At 36.7% G+C, this 16,589-nt stretch overlaps 1 protein-coding gene across 1 annotated transcript; it reads left to right on the top strand.

Annotated features, from left to right (window-relative positions):
- Nucleotides 1-2,479: 2,479 nt before the first annotated feature.
- LOC141249223 (uncharacterized) lies at nt 2,480-7,040 on the top strand. The gene is made up of 10 exons (XM_073669566.1): nt 2,480-2,488; nt 2,656-2,740; nt 3,077-3,711; nt 3,887-4,059; nt 4,190-4,351; nt 4,432-4,573; nt 5,314-5,538; nt 6,344-6,406; nt 6,481-6,555; nt 6,813-7,040. The coding sequence occupies exons 1-10, from the start codon at nt 2,480-2,482 to the stop codon at nt 7,038-7,040; spliced, it is 1,797 nt and encodes a 598-aa protein (XP_073525667.1).
- The last annotated feature ends 9,549 nt before the right edge of the window (nt 7,041-16,589 follow it).

Raw genomic sequence — 16,589 nt, 5'->3', positions numbered from 1 at the left:
TAGGTTGATTCAATGTGAGGTTCCTATCCTTGGTTCTTAATATTATTATGTCTCTATTGCTTTAATCTCTTGCGTGTAATATCTATTGAATTGAATGTACTTTCTAGATTTGATCACCTAGGTTGTTTAGTTCGATTTAATATAGTTAGGGCCTGGTTTATCCTAGTTGGAGAACCTTGTCTTCTTAGTAGTACAAATCTCTACTTGGACTAGTTGGACTTGTAGGATGAGGAGATTAATGTTGTATAAGCATTGAGGGCAATATACCTTCCTATTTATTCATGAAGTTAATGTTGCCTAGGAGTTAGTCTTGATAGTTTCAAGACTAGGTTTGTTGTTAGGACTAGTTGACCTAACTAGCAATATTAGTACATGGATTAGGGAAATTTAGAAGACATATAGGAATTAGAAATAGAGATAGAACCCGAATAGAAGGAACCTATGACCATTGAATCAGGCTAGTAGATTAGACCAACCATATAAAGTGTTCGTCCCATTTAATCAAAACAAACAAAACAGTTTTCATAATCCTGCAGTCTTTCTAATATCATAAGAATTGATTGCTTCGGTTCCCTGTGAGATTCGACCTCTACTTGTCACTCTACTTTAGTAGAGAGTTAGAAGGGATTATTTTGACTAGGACAACCTAACGACAATGTCCTATCAAATTGACGTCGTTGCCGAGAAACCAATTTTCTTTTCTTACAATATTAGCTTGATTAACTGCGGGTCTGACTAGTGCATGGTCAGCAACCGCGCTACTAAATATTCCCGTGCAAAAATGGGAAACTTTCATGCATAAATTTTATCCTAATATTTTATACTATTATTAAAATATATCGGTCCGGTCATCACAGTTTAAAAATGGATAAATCTACATTTACACTAAGTGTAAAAACTTTTTTTACACAATATGCCAAATGGCAAAAGATTCCTCCTATTAGAAAAGAGGTGAGATTTAAAAGTAGCTTTAGTGAGAAGCTCTTAATTGAGACACTTGTCTCTTTGTGATTAGTTCAAAAAAATTTGGATAAATTAAGTACTTAACAACTTTAAATTTAATTAATATTATTTTTATATTTTTAATTTTATAATTTTATTTTTACAAATTAAAAAAATTGCTTATCTAACAAGATCCATTATCAAATGGTTTTTTTAGAATCCAAACACGATCAAAGAGACACTTGGACATGATTAACCCGAAAATATCAATGAGCGAAACCCGATCCTAAAAGGGTCATGCGGGTCAGGATCGGGTTCAAACCGGGTTCGATTTGAACATGACGGTAAACTTTTCGGGTCAAAGGGGCACATGTCATATGGAATTTGGGCCGGATTTACCCAACGGACCAAGACTGTTGTTGTTTTCAAGTATATTTTTTAGTTAAATAGGAATAAAATTTATTTTAATCACAGAATAATCGTATTATATGTTTTTAAAAAATATTATAATTTTTAATTAAATTACGTGTAATTACTTTTTTATAATAATGACATGTATTATGTGAAAATTAGTGTTTAGAATCATCTGCATGTGACTATTTCACCCGCCACCTGACTCGACATTCGCGGATGAAAGCCCAAAATGGGTGATGGGTGAAGCAGATGATGGATCAAATGTGGATGATGAAAGATCACACATCACCATCACCCATCACTCACCACTCACCCGCCACCCGTCACACACCCGTCACACGTAACCCGTAATCTTTTACATATATAAAAATATAATTTTATATATTATATATATAAATAATTCTACTGTATTATTATTTTTATTTAAAATTTTAAAGAAAAATGACTATTGACTATTGCATCATTGTGTAAGATTGGAAGGGATTTATTGGCTATTCCAGCATCAACTGTTGCATCTGAGAGTGCTATTATTGTTGGTGGTAGAGTTGTGATTTCACACCGCAACAAATTGAGTCCAGAGACTGTTAAAGCATTAATCTGTTTGAGAAATTGAATACATGGAAACATTACATGTGAGTAAACTATATTAATATTGGTCCGACTCATTGTCCAAGTTCAAAGTTTAGACTTATACATTGTGCAAGAGACACATTTTAATATATTTTTCGATATTATTACGAGGAAGTATCTACTGAAATTAACCTTAAAAACGAAAAGTTGTATAGTTGAAGCTCGCTATCCAATACATGAACATAACGTATTACATTGTAAACAAGTTATGTTCCAAAAAAAAAGATTTTAGTTATATAAAATTATCAGTGCGTCATTTTTTCACCACTTATTTTTAAGTAGGTTTGCAAATTCATACTCCGTGATTATAATTTAATATTCTATGTTCATTATCAATAGCGAGATTTGACTTCGAAGTTTTAACAACCGAACCTAATTCTTAATATTATTGTACTAACTAAAATAGTACTAATTTGATATTATTTTAACACCTTTAAACTGATTTCAATTACGAAGTATAATATTTATATATGTAACTTAAAATATATGCATAATGGAGCTTGTTAGATAGACATTTTTATTTTATAAATTTATAAAAAAATAAAAATGATAAAATAAAGCATAAAATAATATAAAATATTTTAAAGTTGTTGAATACTTGATTCATTAAATAAAAGTTGAATGAATCATTAAAAAACAAGTGTCTCATAAATCCTTTTTATTTTATAGAATCTTATGACACATCGAAAAAAAAATCTTACACTTAATGTAAATGTAGCATTGTCCTTTAAAAATAAAAGGAAAATCTGGGTATGTAGGCTGCCTATGTATGTGTGGCAGTGTGGGTGAGGCAGCGAGGCTTGTGGTTGAGCTTGGGCCATGAGATTCTGCGAATGTTCTTTTTGCTTGTTTCCTTTTCTTCTCTTCTCTGCCTGCCAAGTGACGACTGAGAACACTTACTCCGACGCTCTCGCCGCCATGAAAACCTAATCGCGCCGGACCACTACTCAGAACCCACCGCCTCTGCAGTTCGCACCATCCTCTCGTCACAAGGTTGGTCTTCTTCATCGCTTCCCGCTATTAGATATTTGGATGATGTCAATTTCCCTCCATAAATGAAATGGTTTTGATCCAATTAAACCATTTGCAGCTTACATTGATGTTAATTCTGCCAATAGCTATTCCAGGGGGGACTTCAACCATCAGGAGGATAAGAAAAATAGGGCAACCTATGAGAATTTGAGTGATTCACAAACCAAGTTCCAGTTTATAAAAGCTTCGAGAGCCATGCCACCTCACTCCTCAACTCTGACTCCCGATTCCTCCACGCTTCTCTTGGACAACAACCTCGTCTCCAAAATTTCTCATCTCGCCTTCAATGCAAATGGCTGCTCACCTTCTCTGTCCGCTTCTCTGCAGAGTGTCACATTTCCTGTTATCGTGAGTCCCCGAAAAGGTTTCAAGTTCGTGAATTCGTTGAGAATAAGAAAAGGGGGTTCCGGTCTTTCTAGCGTTTTCAGTGAATTTAATAGGTTTATCAGGCTTCATTGCGATAGAATCCCAATTGGATTTGCTTCGATTGGGTCTAATCCAAATGAGAGTAGCGGGGCTGTAGGGGATACTGGAAATGAGGTCTTTGAGGATTCTGCATTGCCTACTAATGGCATCGATGCTGAAACCCAGAAAAGGGTTTTGATATTGATGAGTGATACCGGTGGTGGTCACAGAGCTTCTGCTGAAGCCATTAAAGCTGCTTTTCATTTGGAGTTTGGGGACGAATACCAGGTATATCTTTTTGCTGAAATTTTCCTTTTTCCATTTGAGGAATCTTTATGGGTGTTTTGGGAATTGAAAATCAGTGGGTAGACTTAAAATGGACAATCTCTTCCACGTTTCCTTTCCATTACATTGATATTTTGCTTGTTGATTTCGTTCACCCTATAAACAGTAAGAACTGCAGGTATTTGTTGTTGATTTATGGTCGGAGCATACCCCATGGCCATTTAACCAATTACCAAGAAGCTATAACTTCCTGGTGAAACATGGTTCACTGTGGAAAATGACTTATTATGCTTCATCTCCTCGTGTGGTGCATCAATCCAATTTTGCTGCAACATCAACCTTCATAGCACGGTCAGTCTCTTTACTGCAAATTCCATATGGTTCAGTTGAGGTTTTGCTCTCTTTTTTAATATCAAATTTTGGCATGAAGTAGCTTATCTGATCTTGGTTATTACATTTTTTATGGTACAATATCAAACAGAGAAGTTGCTAAAGGGTTGATGAAGTACAAACCAGATATAATTGTGAGTGTGCATCCATTGATGCAGCACGTCCCAATTCGTATATTACGGTCAAAGGGACTTCTGCAAAAGATTCCTTTTACTACTGTGGTTACAGATTTAAGCACCTGCCATCCTACATGGTAAATTCAAAAGTAAAAATAGTTGAAGTTTTGAACTTTCATCTCCTTGCTTCTGCTAATGATCAATTTTTTTTAATCAGGTTTCATAAGTTAGTAACGAGATGCTATTGTCCATCAAATGAAGTAGCAAAACGAGCAATGAGAGCTGGAGTTCAACCTTCTCAGATCAAGGTTTATGGTTTACCTGTCAGGCCTTCTTTCGTTGAACCTGTTCGCCAAAAGGTGTGAACTTTCTGCATTTTGTCTCATTCTTTGTGTTTTTTTTTAATTGAAACCACTTATGGGAGAATCTCCATTTTCATATACTCATTCATTCATAATCTGAGTACAGACTGACTCTCGAAGTGCTTAAATTCTGAATTGAAATGCTGATAACTGACTAGTAGTGGCCTTCTACCACTGACCCACTACTTGATAGAAGAAACTGACTTAACTGACTCACCTCGTCTAAATTCAGGAAATTAATACTGATTTACACCATAAAGTACTGAATTAAGATAGAAATAACTACTAATTAGATATAGAGGAAGTTTCGCCTGAAATTAGTTCTTAAAATGCGAAAACTTCGCAGCTGAACCTCGCTATCCAAACATGAAGATAGAGTATTAAATTATGAACATCGAGTATGAATTTGTGAATCTACTACAAAAACAAAAAGTGATGAAAAACTGACGTGGTGACAATTTTATAAATAACTCAAAATTTCTTTTTTCCTTGATTCATTCTCTATGTTCATTATTTGGATAGCGAGGTTCTGCTGTGAAGTTTTCGCACTTTAAGGTCTAATTTTCGCGGAACCTAATCCATTACATATATTCTATCATTTTTTCAATGGTCTAGCATGTGATTTATTAGCATATAAAAATATTAAAAGTGTCGTAGCAACTTTATTTTGCTTAGATCATTTAGTATAGTTGCGAGCTCTAAATTGTATATTTATATAAGATCTTTCAATCGTGCAGGAGCAGTTGAGAAAGGAGTTGGGAATGGACGAACGTCTACCAGCAGTATTGTTGATGGGAGGAGGAGAAGGTATGGGCCCTATAGAGGCCACGGCTCTAGCTCTTGAAAATGCGCTTTATGATGCGAATCTAGGTGTGCCAATTGGTCAGATTCTAGTAATATGTGGCCGAAATAAGAAACTCGCTGAAAAGTTGCGCTCTCGTGATTGGAAGGTCCCTGTTCAGGTATGTTTCTTTAGTTGCAACGGCATGTAGAGAAAGTCTATTATGTAGCCGAAAAATTGGCATAATGTTTTTGTTCATATCAATCATTGTCCTGACTAGTGAGTAGTGAGGATAATACTTCTTCCTTCATTCTCCAATTTATCTATTTCTAGCTTCTTAAAATTAAACCTGATGGAATATCGCATCGTTGAGTACTTTTCATACTGTGGTGGAAGAAGTGTATATCAAAGATGATATCGATCTGTGTTCTAATCTAGTGAAATTCAGATTAATAAACATAGCTTCCCATGTTCAACAAAGATGATCGGAATTTAGCACCATACATTTAACACAATACATATTGTTATGTAAGAAATTGAAGTTGAAAGAATAACAAAAACAATAGCTCCTTTCTTTCTTCTCCATCCACAAACACATCTTCTCATGGTACATGTTTTCGGTTTGCAGAAGAAGTTCTTCCTCCAAATTGTATGATATGTTTGTATAGTTTTGCAAATGATGTGACTAAATTGCTCATATATGAGGTGGTATAAACTTGAGGAGGGAGAAGGATATTATATGGGAAGGAAAAGATTGAAGAATAGAAGATGAATTTGTAGAAATGGATTATATCTTAGCTTTTCTAGTGGAATGAGTTTGTTCTTTGAGCTTGGAATGACTCGTTCCAAGGAATCAAAGAAAATCTGTTTTCCCCCCTAACCAAACATGATTTTGGACTGACTCATTCCTCATACTGATTCCTCATTCCATTGTAACTGTACCAAACAATGCCTAAGTTTTTTTTGTTCTATTGTTGTGTTTTCAGGTAAAAGGCTTTATTACGAAAATGGAAGAATGCATGGGGGCTTGTAATTGCATTATTACAAAGGTGCAGTTAATATCTCTAATTATAACCATTGTGTTGGATGATATTACATGTACTAACCGAACTTCCCCTTTCAGGCGGGTCCCGGAACCATTGCAGAAGCCATGATTCGAGGGCTTCCTATAATTCTCAACGATTACATTGCTGGCCAGGTAGGAAAATATTAAGGGCTTGTTTGGTATTGATATCAAAGATACAAGATATCGGATACGATTATTGGTATGAATATCAAGATATGTGTATCAAGGTATTGGATATGGGTATGAATATGAGTGATGATTTTGATATACTATAAGTTCGGTATGGCTGATATCTCATACCCTTACCTGGTATCTAAATATCAACACCAAACACCCCCTAAACTAGTTAACATGAATGCCCTTTTGTGTTATAATTGTGTCATGTTTAGGAAGCCGGAAATGTGCCGTACGTTGTGGAAAATGGATTTGGGAAGTACTCAAAGTCGCCGAAGGAAATAGCGAGCATAGTATCACAATGGTTCGGTCCAAAGGCGGATGAGCTTGTGACAATGTCGCAGAATGCATTGAGATTGGCAAGGCCGGACGCGGTGTTCAAGATTGTTCATGATCTTCATCAACTGGTTAGAGAAAGAAGTCATCTTCCTCAATATACATAGCTTGATCACCACTTTCAGTTCAGAGGCTCTGTTTTGAGTAGCGTGTAGTGTTTTTGCCTGCTGTAAAGTTAAGACTCGTTTGAGAGCTATTGCTATACGATTTATTGTGGTCTGCTGCTGTAAATCTTCACCAGAAGGCTTACAGGTTCTAGTTAGGAATAATCTTTCATGAAACTGTAAGCTCCGTAATTGCAAAGGGTTGATTTCTGACCTGTAATCTTAATTGTTTTATTACATTAACTTATGTCCAACATCATTACAGTTGCTGGGATCGGTAATCTCTTCCTAGGGAACTAGTTTAATAGAAAGTTTAGTTTCTTAACAGTGATGGGAAACCAAAAATATAGTAAAATATATCTCTAAGATTAAACTCACCATTCACTATCATCTTACACGAAGGTTTTATTCTCACTTATCTATCAAAAACTTTCTTATGTTTGCCTTCACTTGTAAATTACTCTTACCACAAGAGAAAAACACTCAATAGTCAATCCAACAATAGTTTCTTAAAACTATACATTTTTAAAATGCGTAACTATTCTATTCTATTCTATTCCTCGTCCCATTATGTTTGAATAATTTTCATTTCCGTCGTTCCTTTAAGTTTCAACACTTTTCTCTTTTATATATTCTTCCAATAATATCTCTATCACTCTATTTCTTTACATATTTTACTCATATTCATCATCACTTTTTACTTTATTTATTTCTCTCACTAACTATCAAATCATACCCAACTACCCATATATTCCAACTACTTCTCCCACCAAAACCATTTCATCTTCAAATTTCACTATTATCAACACTCAAGAACTATACTTAACTTCACTAAATATATTTACAAAATATTTAATTAAAATTAATTGAATCATTAAGCATCACTAAGTAAGTGTTAAAATTTCCGAAATTGGGTTGAAAAAAAACCAAACCCAACCCATAAGCCTTCCTATACTAATCCTCCTCTAACCCACTTAGACTAACCCAAACCCACCCATAAATAACCCAAACCCAACCTTAAACTAACCCAAACCTAACCCATAAGCCTAATTGGACTAAACCCAGCCCATTTTTCTCAGTTCCATTGCATTACCCTAATTTCATCCCCTCCTCAATTCACTCTCTCACGATCGCTCTCTCTATCTTCTTTTCAAACCCTAGCGGCGCTCTCTTTTGATCCCCTCCTCTCTGTCGTTGCTTGATCTCGAACCCAATCTTGTCATGGATCTTGGTCTGATCTCTTCCTTTCTCTCATGTGTTGAATTTTCTCGTCCCCAAACTTGCTCTGTTTCTGTTTTTTGTTTGAACTTTGAACTTGGATCTTTGAACTTGGATCTCCAATCTTTGATCCTGATCTTCATCTTGATCTTTGATCTTGATCTTGATCTTCATCTTGATCTTCGATCTCGATCGCCGCTCTTGATCTCGCTCTTAATCTTGAAATCTATTGTTTTGGTTGATTTGGGTGATTGAACTTGATCTCGATCTCGATCTCGATCTCGATCTCGATCTCTTCCTTTGTCTCTTGTGTTGAATGATGTCGTCCCCGATCTTGCTATGTTTTTGTTTTTTTGTTTGAACTTCGATCTTGCTGCTCTTGATCTTGATCTCATCCCCAATCTTGTTGTTGATCTTGAAATCTGTTGTTTTGGTTGATTTGGGTGATTGAACTTGATCTCGATCTCTTCCTTTGTCTCTTGTGTTGAATGATATCGTCCCCAATTTTGCTCTGTTTCTGTTTTTTTGTTTGAACTTCGATCTTGCTGCTCTTAATCTTGATCTCGTCCCCAATCTTGTTATTGATCTTGAATTTGTTATTTTGGGTGATTTGGGTGATTGAACTCGATCTTGATTGTTTACAGTTGATATTTGAGATCAAGATCAGTTCGATTCCTTTGCTGGGGTTGCATGTTACTGAATTTGGATTAAAATAGCCGTTTCCCCTTCTTGTAGCTAGATCGATGTCGATCTCTTACTGTCTTGATTTGTTATACACCCTGGATGGGTTGCATGTTTATGAATTTGTGTGATAACTGTCGTTTCCCCTTCTTGTTGCTAGATCGATGCCGATCTCTTACTGTCTTGATTTGTTATACACCCTGGTTGGGTTGCATGTTTCTGAATTTGTGTGATAACAAACATTTCCCCTTCTTGTGCTAGATCGATGTCGATCTTTTACTGTCTTGAATTGTTATACACCTTGGCTTGGTTGCATGTTTATGAATCTTGAATGTTGGTATATCCTGGCTGGGTCACATGTTATTGATTATTGGTAAATAATGTTCAGTCCCCTTCTTTGTTGCTAGATCGAGTCCCCTTCTCTATTTCTCCTTGTCTGTTGCAAAATCAAAGTCGATCTTGCAACATGCTCTGTCCCTTGAATGGTTGGTCTTGATATGTTGGGAGGTTGATGTTCATCTCTGAGTCCCCATGGCTCATGTTCAGAGATCAATGTCAATCTCCCACATGGTTGCCTTATATTATGTGTTGCTACATTGAGTCCCCTAGCTCGATCTATGAAGATTAATTGCTGAATCTACATGAGATGAGTCCTTGTCTCTAATATTGGAATTTTTTTGACTTATTTGCCCTTTTTTTTATATGACTTGTGTAATTGTATTGTTTACAGGTAGCCACGTTTCTGGACCTGAGAATTGCTCATGGACTACTGAAGATGAGCAAAGGGACAAGCAGAGGGGCAAGTAGAGTATGCCCAATCTAAGTGAAGTCTGCTCCCAGTACTATGAGGATCCAAGGTGTGACTGACTGGCAAGGACTTGCAAGGAGAAGCACAACTACTCTGGGAAGCAAGGTGACAGTCAAAGTGTGAACCAGGTCTCACCAGAAACCTCATTTGAGGTTGAACAACCAACAAAGAAGAAGAAGAAGGTGCCCCCCTCTCTGCCTAAGCCATCTCTGCCAAGGAGTGGTCCCCCTCCAGGCTTCAAGGAGATCATCATCATCATTAGTGATGATGATGATCCAAACATCATTTAGATAAGTCTTTAACTTCTACTCCGTGTTTTGGTATTACTATTAGTCCCCATGTGTTATGGACTGTAATATGGACTCTATTATAGACTGTACTGAATATTTTGAACTTTGTAGGAGCACAACTGGTTGCTCCTACTTATTTTGTGCTGACTGTTTGAGCATGGGCACAAAGGGTTGCCCATGCTAACTTTTCTGGTAGTTATGTGTTGCCTTAGCTTTGTTGCATGTTGCCTTGCATGATCCCCATAATGTGTTGTCTTGCATGATCCTTATACGGATTCATGTTGCCTTGCTTATGACTTGAAGCTTAAATGTCCGCATCATACATTCTGTTGTCTGTAGCCTTGTGAATTAGCATGACTATGTCCCATTTACTGCCTCTGTCCTGAAAAGTAAGAACAATTCTAGGGAAACATGTAGCTGCATTCATGCATGATCAATGATGATCCCTGTATTAACTGAGATTTAGGCCATTTTATAACACTTCTGTTGCCTAACTCCCCTTACAACCATTCATTATGACTAAGGATGGTATTTGGGAAGTTAGGCAACACATTGGCCTAAATCAGTGATGGATTTAGGTGACTTCTGAGATTTCTTTTTCCTTTTTTATTCAATGATGACACCCTTTTAAGATTGAGTTGTGGTTCTGTTGAGCAACAATTATGGCTTAACCTCCCATTGTGATACCAGTCATTATGACTCATGCGGTATTTTGGGTGTTGTTAGGGTATGATTAGGGCCAGAGGAATGATTCATTTGGGGACACTGAGAATAATTTTTTTTCACTTTCTAGATATTAATAAGTTCATATAGGTTCATCTTGCATAACTTTCATATGCATATTACATGTTGAATAACAAAATACAATGAGATGAGTATCATAACTTGACAAGTGTTATGATATTTCATCTCAACGTTGACAGTCATTACATTGCATTCATAAGCATAATCTAAGCTAAGCATCTAGAGTTCATGATATCATCAAGTAACTCATCATCAAGCAACTCTTCTTCTTCTTGACTGTTTACATTATCTGTTGCATTTGCATTTGATGTACTAGCTGCATTTGCATCCATTGGCTCATTTTCATTTGATGTCCCCACTGCACTTGCATCTGCATTCGCTGCATTCCATGCTTCAACTATAGCCCAAGTAGGTGCAATCAGTTCTATTGGCTTGTTCCCTTCTAATTCAAGACTCTTCTTGTTGATGTGTGACATTTCATACCCATTCCTCCTATTACACTTGAGTATGTCATTCATAACCATTTATAATGACATCCATACATTGCCTAGTGTTAGGGGGTCTAGCTCATAAAATGCATCTGTAACACACTCTAGCATGTGATCAACATTCTTTGGCATCTTTTTGTGCATTAGGGACTGAATGCTTCTAAAAAATCCAGGTCTAAGATGTTCAAGCCTAGGTTGTTTGATGGTTGTTGAATTATGATGAAAGTGGAATCTCCTTGGACATAAACACCTTTCAATTCCTTGTTTGATTGAGTGATATGTTTCCTTGCATTGTCCTGTTGGATGAAAATGGTTATGTGCATTCCATCATTTGGCCACTTTGCTCTAATGGCTGGTAGAATTTGTTCAATTAGCATAGCTCTAGTAACTTTCTGGTTGACTTTATCAACAAGCTTTGTTATGACTGTCCACTTGCTTCTGTTTTTTGAACTCCTTTTGGCTGGCTCCTTGTATGTGAATGGAAAGATTACAATCTTTCCATCAAATATGCATTCCCCCTCTGCATTGAACCTAGGTCTAGCAACACAAGCTGTAAACATTACCTTAGGGATGAATTTGCTTGAACTGGCTGCTCTGTATTTGCCTTTTTCATTCTGTGCTAAGTAGACTCTGGTGCTCTTTTTTGTGAGATAGAACCACTTCTCGTACAAGTGGACGAACTCATACATAGGGTAGTATTGAATCTTTTCTGCTAATGTGTTGCCTTGCAACAAGCTGAGCATTCATCTCAGCCTTGTTAATTTGTGATCTAGTGATAGGCCTGGATGTAGGGAATTTGTGTGGCTTTATGACTCCCACCTTGGTCATTACATGTGCTCTTTGAAATTGTTAACTTGCTTGCTAGATCCCTCAAGCATGTTCTGTCCCCCATGCTTAAGCTCATAATGGCTTCTTGAGAAACTTGGATTCTTTTTCTCCCACAGTTTTTGAACTTGTTGTTGACATTAAAACTCTGTCCCCCTGCTTGTTGTTGGTTAGCTGTTGCCCAGATCCTTCCAAGTACTCTTGTTGACAAATTGAGTTCTTGTGATAATTGCTTGATTGCCCCATGTGATAGCCCCCCCCCCCGAGATTCTGAGGGTATAACGTTTAATACCTGCATGTGTTGCTTGTTGTTTAGCCTGAAGTTTGGTTGATGATGCAACTGTTGCGTTTCTTGGTTGCCTTCATTATTCTGTTGAGATGAGTTGTCCACGAACTGTGTTGCTTGGTCCCCACCTCCACTTTTATGCTGTCTTAAATTGTCTTCTTCACATGTTGGCAGCTCATTTAAGTAAAAAAGAAGAAGATGAAGTCATAACTCCACAACTGTCCCCCCTTATACTCTGTTTTTCACTCTGAATATTCTCTGATTTTCACTTGCAATGGCAGCTAAGAATAAGAATATGGGTTGTTGAAGAAGAATTATGTGCACATGGATAAAACTGTGTTGGAAATAACACGTTACCAAAGTAGAAAATACGTGTTTTGATCAGCTATTGTCTTTTGTCTCTAAGGTTCATTAAGCCTTAGATGCGCTTCACTAGTATTGAATTGCGCTTTCGATACTTGAGATGCGCTTGACCAATGTAGGACACTTAGTAATGAATTTACTAATGTCCTTTAAGTGCGGAAGTGGTCAGACGACAATAAAGCGCGCTTTAAGTTATTAAAGCGCACTTCTATTTGCACACAACACAAGAGTTTTTTCCAAGGTGAGAACCCTAAGCCACTAATTGACTCGGGATAAAACTCACCACTAATTTTGTATTGATTGAATAGGGTTACAATCTCTTGCTTCAACACGAGAAGCTCACTTGTAAGCTTTCTCCTCACAATACAACCAATCAGCTCAAGAACAAATGGCTCTACACTCTCTCTGAATACAAACCTGAGTAATCAATCTAAGCACCCCTAGCTTTCCCTATGAACTACTCACTTTGTATTACAGCTTCGAAATCCCTCTGATCCCCCTTTTTTTCGCTGTTTAGAGTGAATGCTATAGTCCTCTATTTATACAAAAACCTTAAGCTACCCTTGCTTAATTCCTTGTAACAAACTAGAAGACTAAGCAATAGCCACCTCATCAATCCGTGTGCCTTGATCACTTCACCAGAATTAATCAACGGCTTGGAGTGATTTGGTTTTGTTCTCCATGTGTTGATCCACGCCACATAAGCAATCCGTGTGCTTTAAGCTCTAACAAACTCTTGCCACGCTGGCGATCCCTGGAGTGGCGTCACAAAGAGTGTAAAGTTCTTCTCGCACCTTCCTGTGCACGCAACTTGCACTCTCCCGCTTTACCAGCCTTCGAAGCGTCTAGATTTGTTCTCCTGTGCTCTGGCACACCCTAAGCTTCAGTGGAACCTCGTGATCAACTTTCTCCTTTTGCTTCAAGCGCATCTTCAATGGCTTAGAAGCACGCCTACACACACATCTGTACGTTGACAGGATTTATTGAAACACCGTTTTGCGAAACTTGATTTCTCCGCTTGGTGTTAAGCGCGACTGTGACCAGTCAAGCGCATCTCTAAGTGACTTAAGCGCATCCTTACAAGTATGGAAATGACCTGGAAGGCTTACAAACACTAAGATATTAAACATATTAGTTTGTTATCATCAAAACACAGAGAAATACATTGAGCTTTAATATTCCTACCAAAGCTCAACTAACAAACTGTAAGAACATGTTTATGCCAAGTCGGTGATCCTAGACACCAAAATACTGAATGCTCATTGGCCCAGGAAAAAACCCTAAACAAATCTAATTGGCTGAGATTAAAATATTCTTCAATTTTTTGCACCCCTTTCTCCTCATTAAATGCCCTTAAATCTTGTACTTTTGCTTAAACTGTTCAAACTTTTCGGGCCAGAGGGAATATTGTATAGCTCTTGCTATTTGTAGACTTATTTGTTCTTGATCTGCCAACTCAACGAAACTAGTTGCAACTTGCAGATATTCCTTCCTTAATTAGCCATGTTATCATAACTCATTCCCTTTCTTGAATCGCCACATGATATAGACACCACATGATATAGAGACCGTTGCAAGTCTCCTTTTTAGAAGATTCCACCTTCTTGCGACTTGCTTAAGATGGTCTTCATTTAACGACTCACTTCTCCCTTCAACCACTCATTTCATATTCTAAGGAGACACCCACTTTGAATCGGGTCTCTTGTATTTCAGTTTTCTTGACTTAAGCAAGTTTGAAATACACATAACTCACGAAATAATTAAATTCAAATAGTCAAAACCGAAAAAGACGTTAGTAAGAACTTAGAAGGGATTAACCTTTACTTCACTTGACCCAATATCTTGTGCATGTAAATGTTTCGTAGTGGACACCAACCATATGTTTTCTCACCTCTTACAAACAACTGCCAAAATGTCAAACAAGGTAAGTCAGAAAAGAGATTAAGTAAAGCTCTTCTCAAAAACCCAATCAAACTTAAGGTGGCAACCACAATTTTCAACGAAGTAGGCCCTAGAACATTCAGGAATACAATAAGATTTAAGGGCGTGTTTGTTTGTTTGTTCGTTCTATTGTTGACACTAAAAATTGAGTAAGAATGTACTCGTTAGAAGAGTCTCCTGTTTTTGTGCTGTTGCATTACCTACTCATCCTCATCATATTTGTCATCTTTGCCAAATTTGCGTTAGTGCTGGTGTTTCTGGTCCTCCTTTACTTCCTCTGTGCAGAGCTCGTTCAACTTCTAATCGGATATGTCTGATCCGCCCGTCGAGTAGTGATATTAACCCTCTTCTAGTAATTTAGTTTCTGTAAGTATTCTTGATTGAATCTTAGAGATGTGCTACATCAAAGGGATAATTTCTGAATGAAATACTATCTCAGTTTTACGTACTGTGGTGTTGTAAGTTTTACTAGTTATTTTAGTAAATTAACATTTGTTCAACACCATTACAATTATGTGGGCTGCTAGATGTTTCATAGTCAACCATATGTTTTCACTTCATACAAAGCAAACCAATTGTTCAACAAAAATAACAGAAATTCATCCCGATAACCATGAAGTTTAGACAATTTCATAAAATATCGAACAATTCTTACATATCCCATCTTATATCATTTTCTGGCATATACCCAATTGTCCTTAATATGTTCAACTTAAGAGCCGGAGTTGTGATTTTATGGAGTCTATTTATACCTAAGACTACTAAATTTAGGGATTTTAGGATTTTGGCTCTTGAATTTTAGAAATTTTAACTTTAAGATTTATGCAATTTAGGGAGTTTTAAGACAAATCTTGAAATTTTTTAACATTAATATGGGTACTTGATGAAAAATATCACAAATTCATGAATGCTAGACAGAATATATAAGATATCTGGATATTTCGTGGAATTGTTAAAATCTTAGGATTACTCGTTGGAATTGTAACAACCCCAAATTAACTTGGGAATATTACCGCCAATAACTCCGAATCATCGACCCAAAGTTATTAAGGCTTAAAATATTAAATGTAAAAACGAATAATCAATATATTAATAATTAATAATTGTCTTACAATGCTAAACCAAATCCCAAAAATAATACATTTAGCGGAAGACTTAAACATAAAAGATCGTAACCTTATTGAAACTGAAAAAAATAATAATCTTCAACTGCCCTGCGTCCTGAAGTCTTCAATACTTGAAGATACCACCTGATGTGCCGTAATGAGACGGATGACACCAACCAACCATAAGAGAAAAATAGTGGTTGGGCTAGTCGAGAGACTATGCAGTGGGATTTATGTGATGCTCTATGTAGTCGTATCTAGTTAAACCCAACGGTTTTTAGAATAAAAAACTGATAACCGATGACAACTCCGACACTCCCACGGAATAAGGAAGAAATATAATAATATATATACCAAGAGAAGACTCCAAAAGTCAAGTCTTATGGGAAGATATTAATATAATATTATATTATAACTGTGTGGGAACATTTTATATAATTCACGACAATAGTTTTCGAAATCAACCCCCCATGAATAATTGGGTCAACAACCAACCTCACCGCATACGTGTTGTGCAAATTCGGATTGGAAAGATGACTTACTTAACCGGGAGGCCAAACAATTTTCCAAGTTGTACTAATTGTCCGGAACATATTAATTATGCACACGAGTGCTTATATCTTTCGTAGTTCCAAGACGATTTTTCGTTGAAGCTTTTAATGATGTCTCACATTGAGAACAAGGGTATAATCACGATAATCGGCACTAGCTATGTGCACCACCACTTATATAAGAATAAGGGTTTGGTCATGACCAAAAAGGTTATTAGGGCAAAATCCCTCCTAATACCAGTTATATAAAG

The sequence above is a fragment of the Phyllobates terribilis genome, unplaced genomic scaffold, assembly GCF_046119375.1.
Source record: "Phyllobates terribilis strain yellow unplaced genomic scaffold, ASM4611937v1 Scaffold_4420__1_contigs__length_61210, whole genome shotgun sequence".
In the NCBI taxonomy this organism is placed as follows: Eukaryota; Metazoa; Chordata; class Amphibia; order Anura; family Dendrobatidae; genus Phyllobates; species Phyllobates terribilis.
This window is presented reverse-complemented; position numbering and strand designations above follow the sequence as displayed.

Coding starts and splice junctions, on each gene's coding strand:
- LOC141249223 (XM_073669566.1), top strand. Junction 3,712..3,886: donor AGTTTGGGGACGAATACCAG/GTATATCTTTTT, acceptor TAAGAACTGCAG/GTATTTGTTGTTGATTTATG. Junction 6,556..6,812: donor ACGATTACATTGCTGGCCAG/GTAGGAAAATAT, acceptor TGTCATGTTTAG/GAAGCCGGAAATGTGCCGTA.